A 22853-nucleotide genomic window follows, 5' to 3' on the forward strand; every position below is an offset into this window, starting at 1 on the left:
ATTGTGGTGCTGTCGAGAAAAAATATTATTTGCACATTTTTCTTTTTTTGTATCCATTTTTATCACAATAATCACACGCACTAGCAAATTGTCCAATGATTTTAGAAAAAATACATTTTTATGATATCTCATATTATTTTTTTTCGAACGTCAAAAAATATTTACAACTCCTTATAAACTATGTTTTTTTTTTTTAATGAAAAATTCAAATTTTCCCGTCAATATGTAAAACTTAAGAACACATTTGACTAATTATGATTATTAAGAGAAACTTTCTTTTTTTTACTGTCCATTTCTGCTAAGGAATTAAATAAACGTATACACACCATCTTGAGATCTGTCACTCACTTATTTTTTTTTTTAGTTTTTTTTTCACAGTTTTTATCACATTTTTTTTTCAAATACTGTTACCTCTTAGGTTGGTTTTTGTAAGGGATATGTGTCACATTGCCAGAAGGTTCGTGCGTCGAACGGTGCAGTGTTGCCACATGAGTGGAGTGTTTTTTAATTTTGTATATAACTGACAAACCGACTGCATTCAGGATGTGAATTTTTTACCTTTGCTTGGAGATACCTGATAATAAATATTATAGCTATTAAAATATTTATAATTAAATTAAAAAAAACAAAAAAGTTTTATTATATATTTCAATCATTGACTATAGATGAGAGGTTTTAAAAAAAAAGTAGTTTACTATTTTACCTTGCTGTGTCACGCGATGGAACTGACCGCGTAGTGAGGTCGGGTGCCCTCTGGCTGGTACAGAGTTATCGACGCAATATAGTTGTTCGACATCACCTGCGAATAATTACGACGGACTCCTTCACAGTGATGATGAAAACACATATAACTAATACACCGTTACTGCTAAGAAAGCAATCTCTTCCAGGCAACATTAAAGAACAAAAGCTGATTGAGCCATGAGCTGCTCACCTCGAAGATCATGTCCTGGTAGCCGTAGCAGAAGGTGGAGCCGAAGGGGTTGGTGGTGTTGGTGGAGGAGGCGCGGTTGAGCACGACGGGGCGCTCGCACACGCGCAGCGCGCGCGACACGCTCTCCCACTTGCTGTACGCCGTGATGCTCACCGCGCCCAGCGACTCCACCAGTGCGTTCGACTCGCATCTGGGGGGGGCATTATTTGATCTTACTATTTTGTACATGAGGGTATAAACTACGGGTTCTAGATAAACTCGTAATAATTATCTTTGTTCAATATGCAATACCATCAATAACATGTATAAGCTGCCTACATTCAGTCATGGACAACACTCATCACAAATTTTGTCTCGTAAAAACTTACTCATAAAGTTTGTCTGTCAAGGAAATTTTTGTTAGACTGCGGTGCCTCGGAAAGCACGTAGAGTTATTGGTCCTGTTCATAACGTCCGTTCCATTTCGTAACATCCGTTATCTTTTGTTTAGTCTCAGAAGATTAATCACCCAAGTATAGTTTAAAATATGTATAAAAAATGATCACGAAATAAAAACTCACTTGTCTGGCTGCACGTTCAACTCGAACTCGCATCTGTGGTACATGTTGAAGTTGTAGTGACCCGGATAGTTAGTGTGGAGCACGAACTTTTTCACTTGATGCGTACGCGCATCGAACAGCACGTCCTGTAATGTCAGGGCATGACAAACTTTTAAAACAATTCAAAATGAGTATCGAGAGATCTATCAGGTATCTATCAGAACAGACAGGGACTACTTTTACACCCGCATAGCTGACGGGCGATCGAGACTATTCAAGACGGTAAACAGAAGGCAGCGAGTATAATCGATAAAATGAAAAAAATGAGCGGGTGGGTTCACTCACCAGGCCGAGCGTGAAGTAGTTGAAGAAGTAGTCGGAGGCGGGCGGCGGGCGGCGGCGCGCCGTGGGCCGGTGGATGCGCATCTTGTCGTCCGCCTTGTAGTACAGGCGGGCCGGCGCCGCCAGCGCGCGCGACACGGCCTGGCAGCTGTCGCCGAAGCGCACCACGCGCCGCCGCGCCGCCGGGGAGCCCGCGCGCGCGCCTGCGGCTAGGGGGGTCAGCGCGCTAACGGGGCCGCCGGGGCCCCGGGGCCGCCTCGCTCTGTAGAGCCCGCCGGCGGCTGGGGGGGGAGGCTAACGGGGCCGCCGGCGGTTACCTCTCTATTGGCTCGGAAGCCCTTCGACTTGAATCGAATACCGAACGTAGCTAATTAATTATATTTTTTTAGGATATAGGCAAGCGGACGGGTCGATGGGCCACCCGATCGTAAGTGGTCTCCACCACCCGTAGACAATGGTGCTGTAAGAAATATTAAACATTCCTTGCATCGCCAATGCGCCACCAACCTTGGGAATTAAGATGTTATGTCCCTTGGGCCTGTATCTACGCTGGCTCACTCACCGATAAAACCGGAACACAACAGCGCCGAGTATAACGATTAAATATACTGGTTGACTTTCAGGCGGAATATATGTATAATTGTATTTAACTGACATTATATTGCAAACAGTGGAAAAGAGTATCTACTGAATTTCTTGCCGGTTCTTCTCGGTAAAATCTATATTTATGTTTAATACAGTTCTATACAATGACGATTCAAAAGTTCTATTTGAATAAACTATATTTAGATTTGACTTGATTTGAATGCCGAACAAGATGCTCAATTGTTTAACCCTCAAACCGAAGTCAACTGTATGACAACACAAGTTGAGCTATATCTCACCTTCTGTGTATATGTGCAGGCGTAATCCGAGCGTCGCAGTCGGCGATCGGAGTACGTCGCACCGCCTCAGGTGCAGCTGGTGTCGGTAGCAGGAGAGTGGCAGGTCCGCTAACGGAGCCGAGCATCGACCTCCGCTAGCTGACCGCGTTAGCTAAAATATAAACCATTGGAAATATCAGACTATTGTATCGTATATTGAGATCTGAATTTTTTTATGGAAATAATGAAAATGCGCCACCAACCTTGGGACCTAATTCGTTACGTCCTTTGTGCCTATAGTTACACTGGCTCACTCACCCTTCATAGCGGAACATTACAATACTAAGTACTGCTGTTTGGCGGTAAAATATCTGATGAGTACCACACCGTATTAGAGACGCTAGATGATTTATGGAATTTACTATTTACTAGCATTCTAGGAAACATCAAGCCGCCCTTGAAACCGATCTCGACAGGAATAACCGGATTATCAAAACCGGTACGCGTTAAATGAGAGACCACTTGAACTATTAAATAAAATTTTATTGAATCAAACCTATTCGGTACACAAACAGCTTACTGATGAAAAATTGTTAAGTTTTAAATACAATAATGACCTCATTCATTTAAAATTGTTTTTTTTTAATGATATAAGTAGGCTGACGGGCAAATGGACCATCTGATGGTAAGTGGTCACTAACTCTCATAGACATTGTGAGAAATATTAACCATTCCTTACATCACCAATGCGCCACCAACCTCGGGAACTAAGATGTTATGTCCCTTGTGCCTCTAATTACACCAGTTCACTCACCCTTCAAACCGAAACACAACGATACTGAATAGACTATCTGATGAGTGGGTGGGTCGTACCCAGAGGAGCTTGCACATAGCCCTACCACCAACTAGAAATAGTCTCCAAAGGAACAGAGTTTGTTATATAAAACTATCCTAAGCAGAATATTGGGCACTGACACCATTAAACCCTACGAGTTCTTGATATAACTTTGCTGAAAGCAACAATATCATCGTAACACATCACGTTTACAGGCTAAAAAACCTATCAATAGCCTGAATGTTAAACTAACCTGATGCTGTGATCCGTAGTATATCGTTGTTCGGGAGACGACGGGCGAGCCGCCGTTTGGGAACTGCAGCGAGCCCAAACCGTGCGCGTATCCAGGCTGAAATTATATTACATTCTAAAACAATAATCCAACGCTTCAATAAAAGCTACGAATTGTCTGTATAAATATTGTACAGGAACCTAATGAAGAATTTCTTCTAAGTTAGAAGCGTCCATAGAAGAAGAATCTATATATATATATATAAATAAGCCAATTTAATACAAAAAATACAGTTAATATCCAATTTTGATTCGGATAATGATAATGGGCCTGATAGAAGTAAGATGTTACGTCCATTATGCTGGTATGACGCATTCACCCTTCAAACCAAACACAAAAATAATAAGTATTACTGTTTAGCGGTAGAAAATATCATGAGTATCTACCCAAACGAGCTTGCACCTAAAAAATAAACACATAAGACATTCCAAATTAACACAAACGTACCTCAAATTTACTATCAACGGGGAAATAAAAGGAGAGACCCCTAAAGTTGAGCGCGAACAAGTGACGCTGGCTGTCATACAGACCGGGGTGAGTCGCTCCGAAGCAGTGTTCGACTTGCTCGATAGATGGCGTTATCTCCGGCGAGTTGAAGCACATACCGCTAGAACAGAGAATCAAATATATATCGGCTCAACATAACCATGAAAGCCGCTACCAATTCTGATGAATGGATTTTTAAATATTAAAATTTCTAATCGGACAAAAGCTGAGGCGTTTGTTCACGTGCTACTATTCTACCCGACAAAATTACGAGGTTAACGAAAGCTTATTAATTAAAAATGAAATTTTAATACACTGCATCGAATAGACCAATCTTCCAACACAAGAAATACGTTCGTAATTGGTTAGGTTGTTGGTTTTCATTGAAGATAACCTGTCTTAGGAGTCAGCAAGATTTAAATTTGAAAGCTGTTCTTTCCTTCCCGAAATTCCTTCACGAATCCATGAAGTTGAGAGCGAGAAGCAAAGCAAGTCTTTTGACCACGTTTTTTGACTACAATTTAAATATAAATATCTATAGTTCACGCTACTGATTGATCCTCTACTCTTAGATAACGTTATTGCCTATAATAGATTGGTAAATAAATATTTCATGATATCATAACTAACGAATGTCACATAAGTTTCCATAATTTCTAATCCACATCCAATATATATATATATATATATATATATCTACTAATCTTATATATGTTGAAAAACTCTGAATTTATGTCATGTTATCATCATTTAACTATAATTTGGACTATAAAAGTTCAAAGCGAAAAAGTAAGATTAACTAAAAAATAACACACCTTTTTTTTTCAATCAAATTATTCTCAAACTATCTAACAACGTTAACGTCTAAATAGCTCTAATACTGAATACAATGAAAGCAATACATTCATCAAGGATCAAAAACATTAATAATTAAACAATCAGCGGAGATACGAAAACATCGTCCCTGAACATCTGCAGCGGCTGGTTACCGCACAAAGGTCATCAGGTCGAAGAGATACGCGTTCGGAATAATTATTTACACGTCGCAAATCATACGTCGACCGATGGCGACGGACGTGACTGTATTATTTTTTCAATTCATCATAACATATCGCACGGCGAACATGTCCGAGCCGCATGACTATTAATTCCATCAAACGGTGGAATCGTAATTCTGTCCGGCCTTAATAAATATCTTCGCGATAAATTAAGAGATACGAACACTTACATTTTAAGTAAAAAATATATAGTCAATTTAAATCATGACGTACAAAAATAACTATAAAACCTCGTTTCTCTTGTGACTAGATTATAAGGAATATATTCCGATGACCTGAGTTCATTACTTCGATCAGGCCATTAAAAAGTTATAGGCTTTTTCAGTCCAGAAATTCTCAATAGCTACTCGGAGTAAGTAAGATGGTAGTATATAAACTCCCGTGCATCAGAAATACTGTAGACGTGATTTCTGCGCCTGAACTTTTTCCTAACGCATCGGATTTGCTGGATTGCAATTAGGATTATTTGAGTAACAAAATAGAAAGTGCAATCGTCCACTATAACATGTACTGCTAGCTAGTACCTCTTAATAATGGCTTGATTGTACGTCATTAATATCATAACAGTGCAAGACGGCCTTAGGTTTAGTTAACGATGTATCCAGACAAACTAATCATAGAAGAGATCGTTACAGAAACTGGACGATGCTATCGACAAATATACAGATATTAAAACTCTGTTTGACGCTTCCGTTGTTGTTTTAATTCACCTTCCCAATTGTCTTCTAGTAAATAAAATGTACTCACCTATACCTTAGCTTAACTAATTTCATATTATAGATTTCAATGATCTTGAGCCGCTGCGCGACCGGGTCGAATATTAACCGTATACCGTCCTGCGGCATATTTATTACTAAGTCCACTGATAGTGGATTCTGAAACAATAAACAAATAACAGTTAATAAAAAGTCACATACATACATCAAAATTAGAACATACTCTATTAAAGTCGGACTCTACAAGCTTTGATATCTTGTCATTTCACAGGATTATATTAGATGTTCAACTATCACCGGTTCGGGATATAAATTGATTTGATCTAAATATATTTGTTAGGTCAAATTAGACAATCAACCGTCCTGAACTAAAGGCGACACTGCACTTGTCTTAGTATGTTTGAGTAGCGTTATCGCTGTTTGATCTAATTTAAATTGATATTTTGTGTACGACACACATGGGGTGCTAATATTTCAAATAAAATTCAAATTTATTAAATACTACTAATCCAAAATTGTAAGAAATTTTCTGACATAAATAGTCCAATTTTGTGCAATAATTATCAGTTTTCAGTTCATGATATGTCACAGTCAAAATTTGCTGTAAGTTTGAGAACACTTCTCGTAGGAGCGGTCTCTTCTCGGGAGTATTCGTCTGTTTTGTAACACTTCAGATTCGAGCATTACATCAATGAGAAAAATGAACCGAGCATTTACACAGTTTTGTCCAACATTGAAAAAGCAAGTGCGAGCTCAACAGCAACTTAACGCTCATAGGTGAGGCTGTACTGTAACGTATTGCTCAAAATCGAATCTTCGATGGTTACATTACAGACCGCCTTAATCACGACACATTAAGATTACTGGAGTTACAAAAAAGGTTATTTTAAGGTACTTATAGGTCTAGATTGTCCCACTAATCAATTCTCAAAAATTGTCCATGTAAACGCATCTTTATAAATTATCTCGTATTGTCTGACAGCCCTAGTCATACCTGTGTCAGTACTACTATACCGATTTAAAAAAAAAAACTTATTGCGTTGGACTATAATCTTTCTCAATAAATCGGCTATATTACATTATGCTAGGACCCGCGTGGATCATAATACCGAATAAATGTATAAAATCGTAAACAATTTTATACGATTAAAATTATTTGATGTAAATTAAACCATTGTGTTATATGACGTTGTGATAACAGAGAAGTCTTTGTACCACGAAATCATAATAAAGTTTTTTATGAGTCATGTACAACTGTTTTGCGAAAAGGAAAATAAACATTTAGCTATTTCTTAAGTATGTCGAGTCTTTTAAGTAAGACATTCGTCTGTGATTTCATTTGTACTATTGAGTTTATTGACAGAACTAGATTTAAAAATATTTGTAATTATTTCAAATGTACGTTACATAATAATCATTTAAAATTATACAGAAACCTGCTTGAAAATCTGGTACAAGCCACTTGTATGACACAATGGATCTTAGTATGTACCGAAACGCTCGTATTTTCTAGTGGCTACAAGTCTTATAAGTTGCCCTAAAAAGGTTAAGTACGGTGTTAAACGCTATTTTTAAGTGAATATTTTATATTAAATATTGATATCAAAAAAGTTATTGAACAAAGACTACAAATTACAAACTGTTGTAATGCTCAATTATGGGGGTTAGTTTTGTTTCTCGTGCGAAATCGAAACATTATACATTTAATATTCTTGTTTCATTTTAGGAATCCGTAAAAGATATATTTATAAATCTATTAAAGTTACACACGAATACTACAAAGTTGAACACAATCAAACTCTGCGTTCGCTACGCCGCGCCGTTAGCTTATCAACTGAATCAACATTTGTAGTAATTTTTATCACGGAAAATGTAATTGTTTCCAACTTAATTTACAAAGCTGTAGATTTTATACTGAAAGAGACTACGAGCATAATTTCAATGATACTTTTTGAGTTAGAAACACTATATAACTTCTCGCTACGAATAAGACCTTAAAAGAGACGATCTTTACTAAAAACTTTTTCAATATTCTCATATTAGGTAAAGTTCACATACATATTCCATGCATTTGTTAATAGTTCTGATATATTATGCATTACAAACAGTTCTTAATTCATATATCTTTATTTATAATACGACCGTATTCCACTTAACTTATATCTATCAATTTGTTCATTTATCTCTACTCCTTCTGGAATTGGAATATGCTACGAAATGATGATAAACTCACCTGATCACTATACAGAACCTGTACACCACGTATCGTTCCAACTTGACTCTGAATGATGGAGACCGCTTGCGAAAAGTGCATTCCTGTAAAACAAATTAAATTCTTTCATTCCAACGTAATTCATTTAATTCTTCAACGGAATAAAAATGGTACTTGAAAATGTAAGACTCATTTAAATAATTGTTTTTCACATTTATCTGAAAGTAACTTGTAAAATTCCCGACGCTTCCGGTGGGAAAGCTCCCACCCACAGCTCCTCTTTTGGTGAATATTTTGGAGCTTATTTCAACACGCTGCTCAATTGCATTACGACATAGCTAATTATCATGCAATCATTGGATAAACATGTTACTGATTATCAACAAACCAATGCAAGTTTCCTCACGATGTTCTCCGTCACCGAGCACCCAAATAAGCACATGTAAGCTCAGTCGTGCTTGCTCCAGTTTCTACTTGGGTCGTGGCCTACTATGTCTGGTCTCTCTGATCGTGTCGGATTATAAGCGTACACTTGTGTTTGCTAAAACACTTGCGCACTATATCCACAACTTTTTATGTGATTCGTCTTTGAATTCGCCGCGATACCCGAAATTCGGTCAGGTGAACTGGCACGGTTTTAATTAAAGGATTTTAATTTAACGCCTCAATAAAATATATTTATATAGTCGCTTGACTATATCTAGCTGCTGGCAAACCAGAAGACTACGGAACTATGGTATAATTTGAATTAGAGTATACCCTGAGACATGAATAAGGATAGGCATGTGAATTATGAGAGAATGTAGGATCTGAGGGAAATATAAACTTGAGCTGTCACAATTCAAAGCAATTACATTCACAGTCATCTGATATAATTATAGACCAAAAAAATAATGATAATTAAATACATCCATAAGCTTATTTGTGATAACTAGTAACGGGTAATACGATTCATAAACAACTATAATAGTCCAATTATTGGCACATTTTAAGGAACCGATAATTTGTATAACATAAATAATTAAGTTTTTATAATAGGTTATGTTACTATAAAAACGGCAAAGTGCTAGTCGAACTCGCGCACGAATTGTTCCGTACATTATCTTTATAAACGGAAAAACCACGTTTGCTGTATGGGAACCCCCTTAAATGTTTATTTTATTTTGTTTTTTGTTATAGCGGCAACAGAAATATCATCATCATCATTATCGTCTGTAATAATATACAGACAGACGGACGGACAGACAGTGAGACGGACAGCGGCGTCTCAGTAACAGGGTTCCGTTTTACCCTTTGGGTATCCCTATGGGATCCCTAATAAATTGATGCCTTGATAATTGTATCTTACTAATTTAGACGGGGCTAGGGACTCAAGTAAAAAAGCCATCTTGACTTTTAGCTTAGCTATTGAGACAACAGACTCAGTACATTAGTGCGGATTTGGGCGCCATATGGGCACTCTTTAATTTAAGAATTTATCTTCAAGTAAAACATAGGTAAGTTACTTCTGTGCTTATAATGCAAGAATGAAACATATTACTTGTATCATACAACCAAAAATGCCAATAGAATTTGTTGTTCTTCTTAGGTATGAACTTAAAAATATTCTTTGATCTTGACACAATGTACCGACTTAGATACATACTTTAAATGAGCAAACGTTCGCCTTTTACTAACTAATCTAACATAGCCATAGACACAAAAAAAAATACTCAAATATTCTTATTCTTAATCAATACTCTTGGCTTGTTCGTAGTTGCTGTTACTGTCTCCAAGATCACTGTCACGTCGTCTCTCCAGATCAGCTGTTATCCTAGTACACATATGCAATAGTATATTTTTATAAAAAAATTATTGACATGAGATTTAACCGACGAACATAATATTCAATGTAATGGTATTGTTATGTCTATGATAAATATTCGTTACCGTCGTATGACCGATAAGAATGTTAATGACACTAAACATGACCACGCGTTCTATTTACTTTTTTACGAGAGTTTATCGATATACATAATGACATTGTTTGTATGTCTGTTACATTATAATAACAAATTCTGTCATAGATTAAAGTACACTGTTGTTATAGAATAGAAATACTATTCTATATATATACCCGCTTATCTCAGTAAAATAATTCAATCTATACGTTCTACGTAAAACTTTAACATTAGATAAGCCATTTATTGAGAAAAGTTACAGAATATATAATATCACGCTAGGAACCCGAGGGTGGGAGGATCAGTATCTTTCAACGCGGTTGAAACCGCACAGAACAACTATACCAAACCGAAATCGGGGAACGAGTTAAGATGAACCAACCTTAAACATCCAAACGATCTGCTAATAGTAGCTTTCTTCTTGTGCACAAAAAAAAACATGTCAATTAATATAACTTTATTCATAAGACAACACTGTTTCATTTAACAACTCACAACCGCTTCCAAAGTTCCCATAACTACTCCGCCGACGTCACAATGACTCAATTATTTTCCCAAATCCATAATGAATATCATAGATTATTCAAATTGGCAATCGCCCAATGACATCACGCCAATTCAATGTCAAAGTTGTTTATTTAGGTTTTTCTACTTGTGTGAATAGAGAATAGTTGTCAATGTAAAATTAGGGTTAGAAATCACTCTTTGAGTGAGTGTGACCTAGGCGAAGGTTCCCTATCCCATATACTGTTTTGTTACCCCAAACTCCTCCATCCCGTTTACGACGTTCTCTATCCTAAAGTTCCTCGCCCTATTAATGTTTATTAATGTTTGTGTTCAGTCCATTTTGTAAATTTCTATGTAAATATTGAACGTAATAAGATTAAGCTGTAAATAGTTTTGTGATTGTTCTTATGTGTTTTAATAGCAATTATTTTGTATCTAATTATTATTATTGTTTTGTTTTAGGGTATGGGTTTCCGTCTACTACTATTATGCATTCAAAATTAAATAAAGCCTGTAATCTCGACCGCACCGGAAAATCTCTATCGTGTCTTCTCCATCGCACGTGACATTGGCGAAACAATCTGGGCCTTCTTGGCACAAATAAAGGCCATTAAAAAAAAAAAAGAATAGTTGTCAAAATATTGTTTTTTTTTAAGCGTTACTTCACGCTGACACTAATCTTATGTATTAATAGCGTGAGCCGATTTTTGTCCCAGTGATTATGGGACGATAGCTGCACATAAAAAATCTGTCTTTGTCTCATTTCAAAGAGTTCCAGCCGTAGATGTGCAGAAAATTAAAGAGGATACTTGATTGCAGTTTTCGAAATTGCTACAATTTAACAAAGAATTAATTTTTGCAAGAGAAAAGGTACTGGCCGGTTGGAGAGCGGTACTACGGCGGTATAAGAAAAAAAAAAAGTAAGCAAAATTAAAGAAAATTACTATAGAAAAACTCAAATTCTACCTGAACTAATGTATACTATTTGACATTAAAAAAATGTTTTATCATTTTGGCGCCAAATATAGATGAGTGACTTGCAGTTTACAATGAAATGAAATCAAAACAAAACCAGTCACAGGTTTCGAAATCCCTAAAAATTATTATGAAGTTTCGCGGGAGGCCCACTAGTATATTTATTATACGAGTATTATATATTATGCATATGCAATATGTACAGACTGTAAATTTCCCACAGCTGGGCTAAGGCCTCTTCTCCCTTTGAGGAGAAGGTTTGGAGCATATTCCACCAAGCAGCTCAAATGCGACTTGGTGGATTCACGTATGGCAAAATTTCGTTGAAATTAAACACATCCTCGCACGAGAAAAATGCACGAGATGAATTATAAACGCAAATTAAGCACATTAAAATTCAGTGATGCTTGCCCGGGTTTGAACCCGCAATCATCGGTTAAGTTGCACGCGTTCTAACCACTGGGCCATCTCGGCCATTAAGCATAATATACACAAGACCAGTTAAAATTAAGTGTTTAATAGGACAAGAAAAACTCGCGTCATTAAATTTTAAGTGAGACCGTGAAGCGAATCAACTCGTATAGTAATATTATGTTAAGTTAAAACTTCCGAAACAGGCATAAGGAAAAACGTCTAATCATTTATTATTATAGATAAATATAGACAAGTCATGTTTAGGTACTTCACGTGGTTTTTGTTTTTATTTTAACTATTTATATATGTATATTAATGTAGGAGTGTTGTTTGTTTAGTGTTATTGTTATGTTACACACACATCACAATCTACAAGAACTTGTTTCCTTAATTTTAGTCCAAAAATTTGATTTAATTGATTATAGTTCGGTTGCTATTTATTATAATTAATGTTCATCGTCCCTAGAGTATTTATTATACACATAAATGTAATTACCTAAAAGTATATTTCTAATAAGTCTACGAATCTCACCTTAGGGAGTTTACAAAAAATGTTTATTAAAGTCCTATATTCGATAACGCCGTTTATTCTGACAACAGAATAAATAATACATTACAATTATCAAACATTGAAAAAGCTCAGTGTCAAACATTTTTGATAGGAAGGTGAGGAGATCCTGAGACCATCCTGCTGAATGTCATAATCGTCATATACACCATAAATGCACCTGCATTTATGGTGTAATATCCTCGGTGCACTCATCCGGACATGTATCATGGAATATTATCAACAGCCAATGTTAGCTAATGAAAATAACATCATTTAAAATTTGAGAAAAGATATGAATTTTCATATTTCGAACGTTTTATTTCTATTCTATTTCCAAATTATTTTTATAGATAACAATACCGTCAATATATATAAAAAAAAAAAAAAAAAAGGAAATCGGTGACGAAGAGAGAATGAAAACGTACCGAACAGTTTGTCTTTGCCTAATCATATGAGTTCTTTTTATAAAGTTTTTATGTCAGGTTTTTAAGGACAGATAATTAATATTATTTCTTTATTATTGAGAAAATTTTACATTGATTTAGATCTTACTATTACTCAACGACCCGATAAGATAATAATCTCTTTTTGTTTTCAATATAATACATTGTATATTTTTTTGTTGTTGTTTCCTCAAATAATAATAACAATTCACGTGTACGTGTGTGTACGTGTGTCTTATGTTTATCTTTATTGGATAGATTAATGTTATTTATGACGTGCCTGCATATTTTTATTTCGAGACACCAATGCTAAACTAGTTCATCATCTTCACACGGGTACACTAATATACACAATTTTTAAATTGAAGAAAAAACATAAAAAAGAAATATTCTTGGTTTTTTACTATAATATGCAAGTATTATACATGTAAACCATTCCCTTGAATCATTCTGCTGTTTGATGGAAACCGCATCAAACCCCGTTGCACAGTATAAAGATGTAAAGGTACGGACAGCGGGAAATGACATTGTTTTTGTAATATGTAGAGATAGATATGATCAAGTATTGAAATAACCAATGTCATTCCTACACTATTCCGGGATCGCGGAATCGATTCCTGCTGGAGACAAATATGGCTCATCCAGACACATTATCAGAAGTGCTATTTAAAATATATCGTAATCCAAAATTTGAAAAGACATCCGAATTATGTTCGGGTCGAAGATTCTTTTCTACGCTTATTTCCATTTTTTTATTGGCAACACTAACTAAAGCTCGTCAGTAAAAAACAAATAAAAAAAAACAGAGTAGAAAAAGGTACAGTATTCTGTAAGAAAAAACTCGATACTCACCGATAAAACGATACATTAGCTTTAATAATTATAAAAGTCACTGGATATACGAATTGAAATGACGTATCACGTTAAGTCACTAGTTAGTATTTAGCGAAGTGAGATACGAAGTGAATACTTACATAATAACGCTGCAGAACTGTTATGCATTTGCCTATTTATAATGTTCGTACATCTATCGTTATCGTACGATCGTTTTTGAATTACTGGTAACGATTCGTTACAGAGGTACCTATGCACTTCATCTACCTGCAACGAACAGTTGTCGGTTATATACATTCTCTGCACAATGATATAACAAAAGAACTTACTTTTAATTAAAATAAGAATGAATGAGAATCTTTCTTCTGAATAGCTTCGCTTACGGAGCATTTTTTATGGGGACACTTTTGAATTACGCTTCCATAGCCTTATAGATAGATTCTTCTATTCGTAATAAAAGGCAATTATTTCTTGAACACACCAACTGGACATTATATTACGACTTACAAAGAAAACAATTGCTTTTTGGGACCGGAAAATTTAAACTCGGAAAAAAACTCCTGGTTTCATCAAAATCGGTTACAGTTTTAGCCAAACATACTCATTTGTATGTATTAAGTATAAGATACACAATCGTTTTGAATTCTCGTCCCGTTATCCACAACAATAGTCTAACCAACTATAGTCCAATTGTTTCAACGCCATTGTTGCCTATGTAACGCAAACGTTATATGCACGCAATTTAAATTTTAATTCACTTCAAATAAACTCATATACGTCAACAAATTGTTTATTTTCGTGCAATTCAATTTGAATTCGATTAAATTATACATTTATTCATATTCGCCATAAACAGACGACATTCGTTTTATATTTATATGAACGTTATAGTATAGTCTATTCTATATGATTTGCAATTAGATCTGCTATGTTATGCACTACAAACAGTTCTTGATTAACATTTTATTATGATAAATGTTCACCAGGTGGTAAATCCCTATAACCCATAGACATTGGCGTTATAAGAAATATTAACCAATCCTTACATTGCCAATGCACAACTAACCTTGGAAACTAAAACGTTATATCCCTTGTGCCTGTCGTTACACCGGCTCACTCACCCGGAACACAACGAAACAAGTCTTGCTATTTCACGGTAGAATATCTGTTGAAAGGTGCTACCCAGACAGGCGTGCACAAAGTCCTACCACTAAATAAATATATATAAATCGGCATTTTAACACGAATTCATAATCAATACCATAAATTATTTTATAACACGACCAATGATGTTATGTCCATTACAGGTCAAATTTAGTTAATTTCCTTTACTCCTCCTGCCGTTGAAATAGACAATACAAGTGAATGTTTAGATTTTGATGTCTACTCATACGTTACAGCTCAATTACTGAAACGGATTTCGATAAATTGACACCAGACATTAAATTAAAGGGCCTAGTAAAAAGCTCATATAGATTTTAACCAGAGAATGCTAATTTAAGTGAACACACTACAACTTAACAAAGTTCATTCGACAATTGAACGCGTTGTGCCGAAATATTTCAACACACAGAAACATGATTAATTGTTAATTTATTTTAAACCATTGCTACAGTGATAGCACATACGTGACATAGTGTGCACGGTATTACATACATTATAGTTTGTAGTAATAGAAAATATTTTTTTATTATTTTTTTCTGCTATTTAACGAAATTTAATGTATATATGTACACAGCCTAGGCAATAACAAATTTAAATTGCATAGATTGCCTTTGTGAAAACGTACTCAATAATGACAATATAATAACATTTGAGTTAAATAATAAAATTAGCTGCATTATGAGAGCAATTCTGAACGAACACCTAAACCCACCGCAGAACACGATCGTGAAATGTCAGAGAGTGATATGCGGCATTAACTATAATAATTACGACATTTGAAGGATACACATATCAAACCCGTACATCAGCTGTTAACATTTCACGGGTGAGATATGAAGTGAGTTCTTAGACAGAAGCACAAATGAACAATGGATTCAGAATAGTCGCTTTTGGGCTAACACCAAAAAAATACACAGAATTTTATTGTGCTTTAAGTAGTGTAACGCATTCCAAAAACTTTAAGTAAAATTAACTTTATGATTAGTCATGGAAGAACTCCGATGATTTTGGAGAGAGAGGGCTGAATCATCGAATCTCACAAAGCAGAACCTAAGATGTTTACCTTAAGCTCAATTAATAATACTGATAAATAAATTTTACCGACTATTATTCTACCGACAAACAGAAATAGTTAGTATTTGTATTTTCCGATTGGACAGATATATTAGCCAGTTTGACTACACGCCCATGGGGCATCAAAGGTCTTAAGGTTGATGTAGCACTGGCGAAGTGAGAGATGTTTAGTTTATCTTACATTACCAATGTCCTTGGACGATGGTGCCCTACCTACTTACACGTAATGTATACTAAAACATTAATAAATAAATAGTGTCCGACAAAACGCCAATTTCTAGCAGAAGACGAGGTCGATTAATCGGCTATTGCCAAACCTTAAGAATTTAAGTCCAAGATTAGCTTAACGCAAATGCTTTTAAGTTTATGGTGACTCTATATAAACACGATATGATTAAAATCACCTTTCTATTTGTCCAATTAAATTAAATTAACAATCAGAACACTCACTCTTTCAAACTCTTTCTAAGCCGAAGTTTCCATGGGACACTATAAGTACGGCATATTACTTTACAAGGGTAAATTGCCATTACACATATACTCAATTCCGACCTTAAGAGGAGAAAAGCCAAATAAACAACATTTGACTGCAAATTGACGCGATATCATTGGTCAAGAGCTTGCTTAATCTTGGTCTTGAACGTCGACGAAACTGTTATCGGCATTTTGGAAGTAAAATTCAAGTGGAAATAAGTAGTTAAGTGTTATAGTTTTGTATTATAAATAAATATATATTAATCACAAACTCTTAGTAGTGCACAATATAGCTGAGTTATTAGTAAATCGCATGAAATATGTAAATCTAAGGTTTGTTTATCTTTTTTCCTATTTCCATTGGAATAGGCTATACGTTAACAAACATTTAAATATTTAACACATACAATCAATTAGCACGTACAATTTTAATTAATGCGATATTTCTCATTAGGTAATTAAATCATACATTACTTTTTTTGATCAATTAAATGTTTTCTTTAATAAGTTTCTTATCAATTATATTAAAGTTAATTAGAAGCGTTCAATAAAAATATCTTGAAATAATTCTGTAATAAGTGTCAACAACTATTTTTATTAACACGAAATGTTTAAAAATTCTTATCATTTATTGAAAACGAAAGTTGTTTTGTTTGTTACGCTTTGTCTTCTAAACTATACACTAAATACATACTATATAATATAAATACATACACGTAGTAACGGGTAAAAAAGGACATCGGATGCCTTCACTTGGTGGTAGGGCTTTGTGCAAGCCTGGGTAGGTACCACTCACTAATCAGATATTCTACCGTCAAACAGCAGTACTTAGTATTGTTGTGTTCCGGTTTGAAGGGTGAGTGAGCCAGTCTAACTACAGTCACAAGGGACATCTTAGTTCCCAAGGTTGATGGCACATTGGCGATGTAAGGTATGGGTACTATTTCTTTTATGTAATAGATGACGAGCAAATGAGCCACCGGATGGTACAAAAGTAAAAATATTAATGCGCCACCAACCTCGGGAACTAAGATGTTATGTCCCTTGTGCCTGTAGTTACACTGGCTCACTCACCCTTCAAACCGGAACACAACAATACTAAGTACAGCTGTTTGGCGGTAGAATATCTGATGAGTGGGTGGTACCTACCCAGGCTCGCACAAAGCCCTACCACCAAGAAGTATATATATTTAATAAATATAGTAGATTAAATTATGCAGAGCAGATAATGAAATAATTACTGATAGTAATATAATATTCGCCAACCATTTTAAAATGTGCGTACAGCTGTTTGTAGTCAAGGTCGAAAAATATTAATATCAACGAAAAACATTGTTACGACACTTTAATCTCCCGATAACATTAAACATAATACGCGTATATGTTATTGTGTTTAACCGTTAACTTGCGATAATTTCTCTGTAACATATGGCTATGTGGAAAGCGAAGCCGTTGGTCCTGTGCTTGATAAATCTTCAGCCCTATCAGGATATGGGATTCACAAATATGTTGCACAACATTAATTAGTCATCAAGTTAATTATATTAATTTAGTCATCCTGTATTTCTTGCCACGCGATCTGGACTTAACTCAACCGACCATCATAATATTTGAATACATTCGGCTCTCTTATTTTTAATCTATACATATAATAAAATTGGAGTGTCTGTTTGTAATATTAAAATAACCCATTTTTACTAAATGCATACACGGTACATATACCAAAATAAATTTTTTTACAATTTTTGTCTGTCTATCTGTCTGTTTATTCCGGCTAATCTCTGGAACGGCTGAACCGATTTCGACGGGACTTTCACTGACAGATAACGAATGTAATAAGAAGTAGCTTAAGCTACTTTTATTTTAGAATTATGTATAGAATAAAAATAAAATCACGCTACAATATCCAAATAACTTAAATTCAAACAACGCGCACGAAGTCGCAGGCACAGCTAGTCTAATATATATTTTATTACACAAATTAATAAATAATCATTAATGTTTGTATGTTTGCCTTCTGTGTCCTTAAATTGTTGATTTGGTTAAAAGGTTTGCGTAGGCTAGCAAAGGACATAGCCCAAAAAAAATAAATATATTTGTCCTTCAATATAACCATTTTATATATCTAAACCCTTATTCAATGCTGAGAAGCCGGGACAGGTTACCCTAGTCCTGCCTTAGGCGTCCCGTTGCAAGCAGTTCTAGCGATCTCGAACCCCCTCCCCAAAATATTTTTAAGAGACCATCTGGGCTTCCTGATTTACATTTGACTATAATTGGACAAACATACACCAATGCGAGGCACCCAAATTTTTAGTATCCCCTACACCCGGGTTTAAGACGGGCCTGGGTAGCCAGTTACAATAAAAACAAATATTTAGACAAAGTAAAATTACCCTTAGATGAGAGAATAGGTATAGGGGGATAATAGAGTTCGTTTTGCACATACAACATCGGAACGCGTAACTAATAAGTTACTGCTAGATGTTTGCACTCATATTTGGAAAAGTAAAAAAAAAACGTTCAACAACACCACACACCTACTTAGCAAAATTAAAATATTTTTACGGTTCAAGACATATATGGATATATCTTATAGAACGTTTAAGCTAAAGATAACTATAAAACGAACGACTTTTTATAATATAAACACTTGTTTTGCTTAATAATTTTTTTTATCTATAAATAGGCATAGACAAAACAGTTCAGTACCTCCACTCCATGTCTTTACCGTTTTATTTTTTGGTATCGAAGGACGAGCTTTAATGTTTTCAATTTAAAAAAAATTGGAAATGAAAGAAGTGGAAACTGTTTCGAAACATACTTACTCGTATGCGTGTTTTCCAGTAATTTTCACAATGATTATAGTCGAAATACGATCAATGGACGAACACAAGTATCAACAGAAAAATCGGAGAATTCAGCTTATTTTAAGTGGCCATGTAGCCCAAAACTAAGATGACCCAGTTGGTAGAGTGCGAGCATCTTAAACCGATGATTTAGGAATTAAACTGCTTGCTAGTTCCTTAATATATGTTTATAGTTCATCTCGTGCTCGGCGGTGAAGGAGAACATCGTAAAAAAAACCTGCATGTGTCTAATTTCATTGAAATTCTGCCACATGGTATTCACCAAACTGCATTGGGGCAGCGTGATGGAATAAGCTCCAAACCATTTTTTCAAAGGGAGAGGAGGCCTTAGCCCAGCAGACGATTGAATTGCAGTTCCCATGCAATTGATCAGGGGATCTCACGAGTTCATAGCATGAACCTTTGATTTATCTTCTAGGAACAACAGGAATCACTATTAAATTAAGACTAACATTCTGAAAACATATTCATGTAAAAATTCGCTCATTAATTTGTCAAACTCATAGGAGATAATGATAGATTAGAGTGAAAAATTATATATCACTTACATTAAAGTACAAGTAATTACATTAACCAGTTGTATATTATGTATATTACCTAATACATAATGGACAATTGAAAAGTACTCTGTAATTACTAGTAATGGCTATATATATGTCTTTTAATGGAAATTAGACGACTCTATGGTTCAACGGCTAGGTAAGCAGCTGGTAAACAATGACGATGGGTTCAAATTGATTTAGTCAATAAAAAATAGTTAGTTTTCCATCTATTAGAGGCACAGCAAACCTCATTAGAAACAGCGTAGCACTTAGAACAGCCTCAACAGAATATAGTATATGTGGTGACGAGGCTGAAGTTGATTTTGCATATAATAAATAATATATTAATAAAAAAACAATCTTGTAAAGAAGTTCAAATAATGAATATATCCACACATTATATACATTTTTAACCTAGTTATATTATTGCCAGGATCAAATACCTAGGTATAATGTAGAAAATATAGAAAAAATAGAAATAAAAAAACTCTTGAGTATTAAACATGGCTGAGTGTTATCTAGTAATTAATTGAATAAAATTTTATGATATATGTTTTAAATAAGAAGAATAAGAAATTGCTCCCAATAACCAGTATTGGGAGCAGATTCAGCAGAGCAGTCAAATTTTTCTAGGCAGAAGTAGCCTTAAGCCTGAGTAACTCAGTGTTAAAACTCCAAACTTTACACAATGAGGGACCATACTGACAGGATATAGTAGACAGGATTAAAAATGATATGATGTGAAACCGTCTAGTGTCCCAGGAGGCATTAATCATAGCTTATTGCGCCAAGTTTCGATGTTTCGGATAACAGAATAATAATAAGTCATTCTATGAGAATAAAACAGTACTAGGACAAGTTATTTACTAAATTCTTTTTAAAAACGCTCTCAGATATATTTAACAATCACTAAGTAGGCATAAAATATATCTGAGTGCAGACGTGATATCAAAATATATATTGTAGACTATTTACTCTGTTAATAATATAAATAGTATGTCTACTTGTGACATTTTTATGATTCAGAGTTAAACTTTTGGTTATGATTACAACACTAAATGAATATTGGAAATTAATAAAATCACTTAGTTATAAGTAAATTGTCAAAAAAAAATCAAAGATATTTTCTAGTGATATTAGGAAGTTCTATTGACAAACATTGTGTAATAGTTATTAATTTATTTATATGAATAATACATAATTTAAATTGAGTGGGTAGAAATACATTGTTATCCGAAATATTGCCTTCTCATAGTTTAAAAAAATATTAATTCTTTTTTTAAATCACACATGTACCCTTTTCAACATGATAAGAAATTAATAATAATTTAAAAAAAATGTATTTATAATTAGAATAATTTCAGCTTGGGATAAAAAAAAAAGTTAATTAGGTTGTCTGATGATCATTGATATATCAATCATAAATGTAACAAAATATTTCTCATTTTAAATAGGTCGTAATTCTAATGCTATGTTTATATGTTAATAACAAAATAATTGTGTTACGAAAAACAATGAATAAAAATGACAACAGCGATTTCATGGTCAAGTCTAGCAAAAAAAAAATAAACATTGGTACCACAGACGAAACAAAGGCCCGTGACACTTCGAAAAAAAAAATCAATGCGACCTCTTAACTAGTACTATATTTTTAATTAAGGGGTTAATTGATCAAGCCGTTAAAATACCATTGCGTAAGTCGCGTCCCGTAGAAAATACAACGCAAAACCTTGACGTAAGATATAAACATACGAGGGTGCTTACCTAAAACGAACTCCCAGGCATCGCAGCCCAGGGAACGTTCGGGAACGATTTCTAAATCCAGCATGATGCACAAAACACTTATCACACACTAAACTATCTAACTTTCACTCAATATAACAGTATTTTAACGACAAATGGCTCTTTTACGCTGCCTTTCTTTGTTTGCCAACTTTAGTTTTCAACCATTTTGTATTTGTCAGAGGAACTGTCATTACAAACAGCTGATTGTATTCTACCAGGTACGCACTGTAATTTACAATTTTACATTGATAAAAATATCCTAATTGATTTCTTTATTATTATTTCAAGGATTAGAAACAGTTGAAAGACTCTATATAGATATGTAGACAGTCCATGTATTATAAATATACATAATTATAAATAAATGCTAATAACATATTCTTCACTAAAATGTCGAAATACATAATACACAGTTAACTTTACCTTAACTAGAATAACTACAGACTAGATATATATATGTTTTTTAATTTTACGAAAAATTATCATGAAAGTGTAAAAACGAAACGGATTTATTAAATCAAAATATTACTTAATTCAAGTTAGTCGTAAATACGGCCCTGGCAAAGCTTTATGACGCATGCGTCCAATCACAAAGGGAAAATTTGATGTTGTTGAAACTGTTTTCTAGAGGTCTCTTTCTAACACGTTGGTTACAAAATTCTCTATCTCTTTCATACTGTCAGATTATGTTTTATCCTTTTCACACTTGTGAATTTTCAACTCCGCTTCTTCTTCACACAATTCTGTTATTGACAACTTTAAGATATTCTTAAATAATATTCCTTCCATTGCTTGTTTTTCACCTTATGTGGATTATTTGAGTTACTAAAAAATAGAGATGTAGGTCGCTTTTCAATTCACTTGATAAATCTCAACGAATTAACTAGATTTGATTTGGAAATCACTTAGATACAGACTGCGCGTCTACTATAATATTTAGAAACAAAGAAATATCATTAAGTATTATTATCTTAATAATAATATTTGTATTGTTTATGGGAGTT

The 22853-nt window shown here is 34.4% G+C and overlaps 1 protein-coding gene across 2 annotated transcripts; it reads right to left on the minus strand.

The window, feature by feature from the left end:
• Window positions 1–258: 258 nt before the first annotated feature.
• On the minus strand, window positions 259–22075 carry LOC113401834 (PHAF1 protein CG7083). Of its 2 annotated transcripts, none has more exons than XM_026641902.2 (11): window positions 21829–22075; window positions 8299–8381; window positions 6097–6224; window positions 4253–4412; window positions 3767–3862; window positions 2700–2850; window positions 1819–2018; window positions 1495–1619; window positions 935–1124; window positions 704–799; window positions 259–574 (listed from the first exon to the last, which is right to left on the minus strand). In XM_026641902.2, exons 1-10 carry the CDS (start codon window positions 21890–21892, stop codon window positions 713–715), a joined length of 1284 nt encoding a protein of 427 aa, XP_026497687.2. In that variant the 5' UTR covers window positions 21893–22075; the 3' UTR covers window positions 259–574; window positions 704–712. The 2 variants fall into 2 exon arrangements, with proteins under 2 accessions (XP_026497687.2, XP_026497686.2); XM_026641901.2 differs by having other exon boundaries at window positions 1819–2024; window positions 21829–22074.
• Window positions 22076–22853: the final 778 nt, after the last annotated feature.

The sequence above is a fragment of the Vanessa tameamea genome, chromosome 25 (assembly GCF_037043105.1).
Source record: "Vanessa tameamea isolate UH-Manoa-2023 chromosome 25, ilVanTame1 primary haplotype, whole genome shotgun sequence".
Classification (NCBI taxonomy): domain Eukaryota; kingdom Metazoa; phylum Arthropoda; class Insecta; order Lepidoptera; family Nymphalidae; genus Vanessa; species Vanessa tameamea.

Excerpts from the sequence above, each read along its gene's own strand:
- LOC113401834 (XM_026641901.2), bottom strand. The coding sequence starts at position 21,892 with ATGCTGGATTTAGAAATCGTTCCCGAACGTTCCCTGGGCTGCGATGCC. Across the intron at positions 2,851-3,766 it reads ACTACGGATCACAGCATCAG|CTAACGCGGTCAGCTAGCGG; the intron begins GTTAGTTTAACA and ends TTTATATTTTAG. Across the intron at positions 2,025-2,699 it reads CCTGCACATATACACAGAAG|CCGCAGGCGCGCGCGCGGGC; the intron begins GTGAGATATAGC and ends TGACCCCCCTAG.